Raw genomic sequence first — 10,174 nt, forward strand, 5'->3', positions numbered from 1 at the left:
TTTGCGAAATTCAGCATAATTTGATGTGAAAAAAATTCAGTTCACAAAATTCAAACTCAAAAAATTCTGTTACATAAATTCAATGAAAAAAAGCTTTTGTAATACAGACACAAATTAACCTCCATAAAACACATGTAAACAAGCTGTAGCGCAGTGTGAGTGTGGTACAGGATATGGTGGCAATTGCTTCCTTTTTAGCGCTATTGATTTGCTCGGTTATATTTTTGTGGCTTTTTGTTTTGTTAGTAGCACATGTTGAGTGTAGAGCAACTGTTCTAGGTAAAAGGCAAAATTTGCTTAATCAGAAATTTGATTGGTTTTCTGGGGAATAAGTACATGTCTGTCTATCTGTGTTGGCCATGCGATGAGGTGGCGACTTGTCCAGGCTGTACCCCGCCTTCCACCCGAATGCAGCTGTGATAGGCTGCGGCACCCCCCGCGACCCCGAAAGGGACAAGCTGTAGGTAGAAAATGGATGGATGGATGGACAGTAGTTTGAAAACACGATTAGTATGCTTTTTATTTTCAAATAGAAACATGTGTACAGGTACATGTAGTAAAACACCGATTGGTTTTCTGGGGGACAAGTACAGTAGTTTGAAAATCAATCAATCAATCAATCAATATTTATTTATATAGCCCTAAATCACAAGTGTCTCAAAGGGCTGCACAAGCCACAACGACATCCTCGGTACAGAGCCCACATAAGGGCAAGGAAAAACTCACCCCAGTGGGACGTCGATGTGAATGACGTCTATGAGAAACCTTGGAGAGGACCGCATATGTGGGTAACCCCCCCCCTCCCTCTAGGGGAGACCGAATGCAATGGATGTCGAGTGGGTCTGACATAATATTGTGAGAGTCCAGTCTATAGTGGATCCAATATAATAGTAAGAGTCCAGTCTATAGTGGGGCCAGCAGGAAACCATCCCGAGCGGAGACGGGTCAGCAGCGCAGAGATGTTCCCAACCGATGTACAGGTGAGCGGTTCACCCCGGGTCCCGACTCTGGACAGCCAGCACTTCATCCATGGCCACCGGACCTGTGTGTCTCCCCCTCCACAAGGGAGAGGGGGGAGCAGAGGAGAAAGGAAGAGAAACGGCAGATCAACTGGTCTAAAAAAGGGGGGCTATTTAAAGGCTAGAGTATACAAATGAGTTTTAAGATGGGACTTAAATGCTTCTACTGAGGTAGCATCTCTAACTGTTACCGGGAGGGCATTCCATAGAACTGGAGCCCGAATAGAAAACGCTCTATAGCCCGCAGACTTTTTTTGGGCTCTGGGAATCACTAATAAGCCAGAGTTCTTTGAACGCAGATTTACATATGGTACAATACAATCGGCAAGATAAGCTGGAGCTAGACCATGTAGTATTTTATACGTAAGTGGTAAAACCTTAAAGTCACATCTTAAGTGCACAGGAAGCTAGTGCAGGTGAGCCAGTATAGGCGTAATATGATCAAACTTTCTTGTTCTTGTCAAAAGTCTAGCAGCCGCATTTTATACCAACTGTAATCTTTTAATGCTAGACATAGGGAGACCCGAAAATAATACGTTACAGTAGTCGAGACGAGACGTAACGAACGCGTGAATAATGATGTCAGCGTCGCTAGTGGATAAAATAGAACACATTTTAGCGATATTACGGAGATGAAAGAAGGCCGTTTTAGTAAGACTCTTAATGTGTGACTCAAACGAAAGAGTTGGGTCGAAGATAATATCCAGATTCTTTACTGAGTCGCCTTGTGTAATTGTTTGGTTGTCAAAAAATTAGTATTGTTTTTATTTTCAAATAAAAACATGTATACATGTAAATGTAGTGAAACACCAAATCAACTCACTGCTAAAACTTTTGCCCAGTTTGGGCACTAGAGTAAAGTTAGCTTTTTAAATACCCTTCAAAGTTGTGGGCTTCCTCTTTATAGGTTTTGCATGGATCATACCAAGTTGACTAAAAAGCCCGATGCTCATTCTGAGGTGTTTAAGTGTATACTTATTTATTCAAAGCGTTATAACTAACGTGTATTTTAAATCCACTTTCGTGGTTTAATGTCGCCGGTAGAGCATTTGGCTGCCTGGTTTGCCCACAATACTTCCCCGCATCTCTCGCAGTGGTTCAGTCCTCTCTCCAGCTGATCGGCCCAGGAATCCCCGGTGGTTTCCGTCATCGGCTTTGACGGCTCCGATGTTTCACTCTCTCTTTAGGCTGTTTTAATCCTCTGGACTTTGTGGCCGCCCGTGTCGGCAAACTGCTCCTCGGCTGGTGCGTTTTGGAGAAACTAAGGAAACTCTTCGCATCTTGTCCGAACGCGGCGACTTAAAGGCCCTATTTTCCATCCCCGGATTCACCTGCTGCTACACGGAGAGCCTCAACACGGAAGACCGTCATGGGGGACACGGGGAGCGAGGGCAGCAAGCCCCCGAGTAACGTCAACGTCGTACCCCCGCGTTGTCCGTGCGGCTTCTGGGGGTAAGAGCGAAAACCTCTCAGCACATGTCTTTTTTTTTTTAGCCTCACTGTCGACGGTTAGCTTAGCCGTTTTAGCCATTAGCGGTAGCAGCTCAAGCTGGGATGAGCTCGTTATGAGCCCCCTTCCGCCTCCCCTCCTTATTGTTTTGTAGCATTAGCTGCTAGCTAACCCCTACTGGCCTCCTTCACGTCCCCCCTGACGGGAGCGGATAATCTAGCTAATGTGGCAGAAGCAAGAGCGCTAATAACATGGGATGGTAAAAGTGTTCGCAAAAACTTGGTAGAGGGTTTGTTTGACTATGACTATAAAGTCGTCCATGTATCAAACCCCTCACTTCAACCTGATTTATTGTCTATTTTGTGTTTCTGTGCTGTGAAGCGGCAGGATTCTGACACTGTTTTTGTTAGTGAATGCACCACATAAGTGTTGTTTTGTAGTTAGTATAGCAATTTTAATAACACACATTCAGAAAATTCACATTATTAATTATTTTGTATTGCAACACCCCAATACTAACATTGGCTAAAATAAAGTCTCGTTGACTTTGATATTATCTGGCTGGCATGACTTAAAAACAAAGCCTTGGTTGACTACAAAATAGCAGGGAGAACTCTAGGATTTTTCCTGGGGTTAATTGATTGATTGATTGAAACTTTTATTAGTAGATTGTACAGTACATATTCCGTACAATTGACCACTAAATGGTAACACCCGAATAAGTTTTTCAACTTGTTTAAGTCCACGTAAATCTTCGGGCTGCAACAACTACTCGATTAAAATCGATTATAAAAATAGTTGGCGATTAATTTTGTCATCGATTCGTTGGATCTATGCTATGCGCAGAGGCAATTTGTTTTATTATAATTTTTTTTTATTTGTATTTTTTTTAATAAACCTTTACTTATAAACTGCAACTTGTACAAACAGCTGAGAAACAATAATCAAAATAAGTATGGTGCCAGTATGCTGTTTTTTCCAATAAAATATTGGAAAGGATAGAAATGTAGTTTGTCCCTTTTATCCGATTATTAATGGATTAATCGAAGTAATAATCGACATATTAAAAAATTAATCGTTAGTTGCAGCCCTAGTACAAATATATACTATCAGCATAATACAGTCATCACACAAGTTACTAATCAGAGTATATACATTGAATTAATTACATTATTTACAATCAAGGGGGTGGGGGGTGGGGCTTGACCCAATTCGTGGGTCGGGGCTAAGAAAATAATAATTTTCATGACTTCAGTTCCTATTTTTTCCAATAATATTAGTAATGACACACAGCACAAGCATTTGCGATATAAAAGTAGTTTTAACTGAATTTGACCAAAGAATATTCAACAAAATATTTAAGCCTTACACAAGTAACGATGGCAAAAATGTTTCACGTGTGAAGGTGACAGTTACAGCAGTGGATAGCGCCCATGCGCCTGCTAATAAAGATTAAAAAGATTAAAGTAGCACTGATAGTCACACACACACACGAGGTGTGGTGAAATTACCCTCTGCATTTGACTTATCCTCTTGTTCCACCTTTTGGGGCTTTTGGTGATTTAAGCCCCAATTCCAACTCTTGATGCTGAGTAGGGAGGTCATTTTTATAGTCTTTGGTATGACTCGGCCGGGGTTTGAACTCACAATCTACCGATTTCAGGGCGGACACTCTAACCACAAGGCTACTGAGCAGGCATAACCAGGCAATCCATCCAAAATGCAAAAATGAGTGTCTTTATCCATATGCGTAATTAATGAAAACAGACAATTTTGCATTGGCAATATTGTTTTGGATCACAACATAACTTAAATAAATTATTAATAGTAACATTAATATTAGGCCTACAAGGTACGAAATGCAAACAGCTCAATTTACAAATACTCGCTCTGGGGGTGGGCCAAAAAAGTTTGCATTCATGCTGTGATTGGGCAGCCAAAATAAATTTGATAGGCGTTCAGAAAGATAGACCCAGTTGCTGATTGTCCACAGAAAGATGGACTCAGCCCGGTGATAGGCTTAGCGAAGATGGACTTGCAGAGACGATTGGCTGCCACAAAGCTGTCCCGTTTTTTGGGCGGTCTTATTTACGTGCACTATTTTTACCATATTTGGATAATCCACTGACCGAACCAGTGAGATGTCACAAATGGGGTGAATTACAAACGGCTCCTTTGGAGGAAGTGTGAAGGAAGGCAAGATTGCTTCATAAATATCTCCGCAATGCCTCCAAAGTTTAATTTAAAATGTTCGGGACTTATGCAAATCCCAAATATATTGGTGCCAATAGGTAAGACATGTTGGTTTTGCATATTAGGGCCCTAAAATGCTGGGGGAGTTCAACTGGGCCTAACCAGATTTCTGACGGGGCCATAGCCCCACTAGCCCGGTGTAGCGCCTTCCCTGCAAAACATGTTTTTGTTGCTTAGTTGATTTAATTTATTTCAAACATGCATCAAAGTAACATCAGCATGCATCTCTTGCTTACAGTTTGAAAAGAAGATGATTTTGTTTACTCCTACCCTTTTACATATCACATCAGTTACCAATACATTTGCCACAAAATGCTACAGACATTTGGCCCTAGGCAAAATCTAAAACAAAGCCAGAATGCACTATTACCTCTGCAAGTGAACCTAACCTGACCCCCAATTCCTGATGACCCAGCGAAAACTTAAATTTAGGGTCACAAACTTTTTGCAAAGCATTATCTTAAATTTTTGGCTGTCCCTTTGTCAGAAATACAATAAATCTTACTTCTTCAGAATAAGGCTTGAGGTTGGAGTACGGTAGCTTATCGGTCTCACCATGGACATATTATAGTTTGGACAACAAATAAGCTTCAAAAAATAAAATTAGCGGACTCACACAAGCATCAGCCGGAAAACATTTACAATGTATGGAGCAATCTGCTGACCTAACAAAGTTACAGTACATTTGTGTCCATGCACTAAATTAGTCCAATTTCTCAAATAATTTGGTTCTAAATAAGCCTCCTACAACCCATGGAAACACATGCATTTGGAAACCAGATCTCGCAAGGGGGTATGTTCGGTCGTAGAGGACCATTCACCATAACACGGAAGCAGATACCATTTAATAAAAACACAGCAACAATTGTAATGAAGAGGAGACTTATTTGCTTCACACATTAAAAGAACAGAACATTTTGAAGTAAAAAAAAGAAGAAACAGATCTGTTTAAGAAGGTAGCTAAGGAAATGTAAAATGCCGGCTTAATTCGGACTCCCAAAAGAAATACGAATGAGACGAAAGATAATGAAGCAGGTATATTTAAGGTGAATAATAAAGCATACATAAACCTTCACGCTGCATTTGTGCACTCCAAACCGACCGCCCACCAGTGTACGCGAGGCACACGGCGTCTGACCAATAATACCATTAGAGAGTGTGCATGGACACTTGGACTTCACACGTAGATGTGAAAATACAAAAAAACTAACTATTTGAGAAATCAGATTAATTTAATGCATGCAAACATAGTGAATGTCACAAATCATGGCAAATCTCAAACAACTCATTTGGAACAAGGCACAATTGTTTGATACATTTTTCCTCTATACTTCCATGTAGGGCTGGGCAATGAGGACCAGAACTGATACCGTGGTATTTTTCGTTTGAATAACGGTATCCAATATACATATGTATATGTATATATATTATATATATATATTTATGTATATTAAAAAATAATAATAATAATAATAATGTTGCTAAGATAGGCTCCAGCGCCCCCCCGCGACCCCAAAGGGAATAAGCGGTAGAAAATGGATGGATGGATGTTGCTAGTGCAGTGCTTAAGATTGCCTCAGTGTTTTACGGCTAGATAACCATTTTTGCGAGCACTCAGATTAATTTTGTTGTAAGTAGTAACGTAATGTGTAGTTTATTCTTTAAAAATTAATAAGTTGGCCGTTACTATGTCACAGCAAATTCCGTTAATTTTGTTTATGAATGTTAGGTGTACATCCTCACGCTTGTTCGCGGGATAGATAGAGCTTCTACTTGCTCACTGCGAAGAAAACCACTGGCTACTCGGTTTAAAACTACTTCTCAGCCACTTTTAAACCGGATTTTAGTTAAACATTTGATGCAGAGAGGAGCTATTATTAGCTTCTGTGCTAAGTCGCTAACAGAAGTGAACAACGGATGCAATTAGTGATGAAGTCACTACAAGGAGAGCAAATTGGTGTATGTTTAAATAAAGCTGTAGTCACTCACCAATTTCCAAATGCAGTTGCTGTCCAAGGCATTGCTCACTCCAGAGTCAAAAAGTCAGCAGCGCCTCATTTAAAAAAAAGTTTGATGTGCAGCGCGTCATGGTGCTTCAGAAAGAAGCATCCATAAACACTCTAGGCCTGGGGGGTGAGCCAAAGAGGATGCCCTGTGCTTCGCCCGGCAGGCGCAGAGAAGAGCAAACAGCCGTAACAAAGGCACATCAAAAGATACCAGTATGGCGGTATTGTCTCAAATATATACCGCTTTCTAAAATATACCGGTATTTATTATAATACTGGCATATCGCACAGCCCTTTCTCCATGGTTTAAATTCTAATTTTGGGGGGTTATGGAGATCCAAATACACAAAAACAGGTGCCAACATGCAAGAAAAGTGGGTTTTGCATAATATATGAAGGTGTTTAGCATAATACAGTATATCATTTGGGAAACAGTTTCATCCTGGAATAGATTATTTCAGTTTTTAGTGTTTTCTAACTAGCCATAACCTCTTTGGATCCCGCTCCCAAACACATGTCAAAGTTCACACAGGCCCCCAAAATAGCTGTCCGAAGCTATGCCTGTAACACTGGTGTTTGTGTTCTGTTTGAAAACTTGAAAGTGTTTGCTTGGTCAGGCTTTTGGTTTAATTGAAAATACTGTACAGGTTTTCCCCAAAACTGCCAAGAATACCTGTGGTGATGGCGACGTGCTCCCCATGACGTCATCAAGTAATTTGCATAATTTGCTATGATGATATGATTTTTGTTAAAAGGTCTCAAAAAATGTATACATACATTAAAAACATCTGTTATAAATTAGTATTAACATATACATATACATACATTTATCGTTTTGCCATATTTTCAATTGTTGCTGCTTTTTGTACAATGTACTTTGTTGAGATTTATTCAAGTGTTTCCAGACTTTTAATGACTTTTTAAAAATTAAAAACAACTAGCAACAATTTTAGCATCTTCTTCTGGTGTTATTACAAAATGTACTCGTGTTAAGACACAACGACTGCTGTCCCTCGATGTCGAAAGAGACAAAAGAGGCGAGCTGCAGCGAGCATGACGTCCCACTTGCTTGGCGCTGTTGCTCTGGTTGGACTCACTGTCCTCTTAATATTTGCACATTTTGTAGATGGCTGTCCGCGGGTATATCTACAATGTATATAAAAATCACGTCCACATTCACATGCTGACAACACTCCAGACAGTCACAATGGAGTGTGTTTTGTTTACATCTGGCTTCGGTCGCGCAGTTTTCGATTATCCAAATATTTTTCCGGTGGTCACGTTTTCGCTACATCACTTGTGAATAGTGTGCAAATAATAAAATATATATATATATATATATATATATATATATATATATATATATATATATATATATATAAATTCATACTGTAACAACCAGCTAATGTTAATGTTTTATGTTAGTGTGGTTTGGATTTGATGTCAGTTTTTTCCCATGGTCCCATACACACCGTCGGTGCCTGAAAGGTGATTGGAGGAGGATGAGGAATTGTTGTTGTGTGTCCGGGAAAGTGCAGACTCACAAGACGAAAGTGTTTGCACGGTAGGTAAAACTTGTTGCATTGTGCCGTTTGTTTTCGTAAGATTGGCAATAAAAGTTACAAATAGCATCAGACTTTGTGATTTCTTCTGAGGGCTACAATATATTATAATACTTTAATTTGTTTTCAAGTAAAAAACAAACACACCTTATTTTCAAGGTGTGTCAGTAATCACAATGCTGTGGCGGCACACCACATTCAATTACATTATAAGGGGAAGAAACCCTGCTGTATATGCACCCACTTCCTTAATCTGAAACGTTTGCAGATCGTAACATGTTCTTCAGTACAGAAAATGAAAGAAAAATAAATATAGAATAATAATATTTAAACAAAAATATGCAATGTGACATTAATGCGTGACAACAACAGTGTTTTGATTTATATCATGATACATATCAATATCGACTGATTCCAACCACCCTAAGCTTAGCTCCTTTTAGATGTCATGTCAGTAACGTCAAACAGAATCACTGAGGTGACGAAGCTCCCTTTCCTGTCTGTTCCAATCATTCTCATTAGTAGCAGCAGCGGACCACTTACGGGACTGATTGAGTGTCCTGTTCTCCAACTTCCTTTGTCTTGATAAGCATATAGTCATTTCTTTCCTGCTTATGTTTCCCATTCTCTTTGATTAACCTGATTTGATTACCTCCCCCAATGAAAGTTTTGTTTTCTCCTTGCTTGTGATGTGTGGTCTGTAACTAGTAAAAACTTGTGATCATATGTTATTGAAATCGAGCAGGGTTTCACCTAGATACCTGTGGCGGTGGGGGCGTGGTTACAATGACGTAATCATATAATTTGCTGTGATAAGATTTTTTTTTAAAAAGCTTAAAAAAAAAGTATACTCTACCTAGATTTAAAACAAATATGTGGTATTAATTAGTATTAGCACATATTTTTATATTATGCCATTTTGATGTATTTTCAATTGTTTCTCCTTATTGTACAAGGTACTTTGTTGAGAATTTTTCAAGTGTCGAAGAGACTTTGAGACTTTTTTATTATTATTAAAAATGTTGAGCAACAAATCTAGCATCTTTTTCTGGTGCTAATATTGAATGTAATCTTGTTTAGAGACTCCTGTCCATCGATGTCCCTGACGAAATCTCTCCTTAAAAGCCACCACTGTCCTCCTAAAATTTGCACATTTTATAGATCACTGTCCACGGGTATCCGTAAAGTTACGTCCACATCGCAGACATGCCAACTACGCTCCAGAAAATCGTGTGCGTCTTGTTTACATCACAACATACGGTTTCAGCAGCGCTGTTTTTAGATATCAAAGTCTTTTGTGGCTGAATTTCGGTGCATCACGAGCCAATAGTGCGCAAATAATAGGCTATATACTGTATATCCATTCATACTGTAACGACCTGTTGGTGGTAATGTTTTATGTTTGTGTGGGTTTTGATGGGTTTGATGTTTATTTTTTCCCATGAAGTGAGCAATATGTTACATATATATACATATATATATTTATAGCACTTTTTCCCTAGAGACTCAAAGCGCTTTACTAAGTGAAACCCATTATCTACATCTTTTAAGCTACATTTAAACCAGTGTGAGTGGCACAAGGACAGGTGGGTCAAGTGTCTTCCCCAAGCACGCGACGGCAGTGACGAGGATGGCGGAATCAGGAATCGAACCTGGAACCCTCAAGTTGCTGGCACGGTCGCTCTACCACCCAAGCCACGCCACTCCATGATCTCAAACACACCGTCCGTGCCTGAAAGCGGATTTGGAGAAGAATGAAGAAGTGTTGCGTAAAGCACGGAGACAAAAGTGTTTGCATCAGAGATAACACCTGTTGGAGTTGGTCAGATTGTTAGCAGTAGATTGGCAATAGAAGTTAAAAATAGCGAGCTTCGGACTTTTTAC

The 10,174-nt window shown here is 39.7% G+C and overlaps 1 protein-coding gene across 1 annotated transcript in view; it reads left to right on the forward strand.

Annotated features, from left to right (window-relative positions):
* Window positions 1-2,111: 2,111 nt before the first annotated feature.
* LOC133608818 (AN1-type zinc finger protein 3-like) overlaps window positions 2,112-10,174 on the forward strand; it is a 35,531-nt gene continuing 27,468 nt past the window's right edge. The window contains exon 1 of the mRNA XM_061964376.2: window positions 2,112-2,471. Coding sequence (XP_061820360.2) covers window positions 2,389-2,471 — 83 coding nt within the window. The 5' untranslated portion in view covers window positions 2,112-2,388. The remainder of the gene's footprint in view (window positions 2,472-10,174) is intronic.

Source organism: Nerophis lumbriciformis, linkage group LG06, assembly GCF_033978685.3.
Source record: "Nerophis lumbriciformis linkage group LG06, RoL_Nlum_v2.1, whole genome shotgun sequence".
Taxonomy (NCBI): Eukaryota; Metazoa; Chordata; class Actinopteri; order Syngnathiformes; family Syngnathidae; genus Nerophis; species Nerophis lumbriciformis.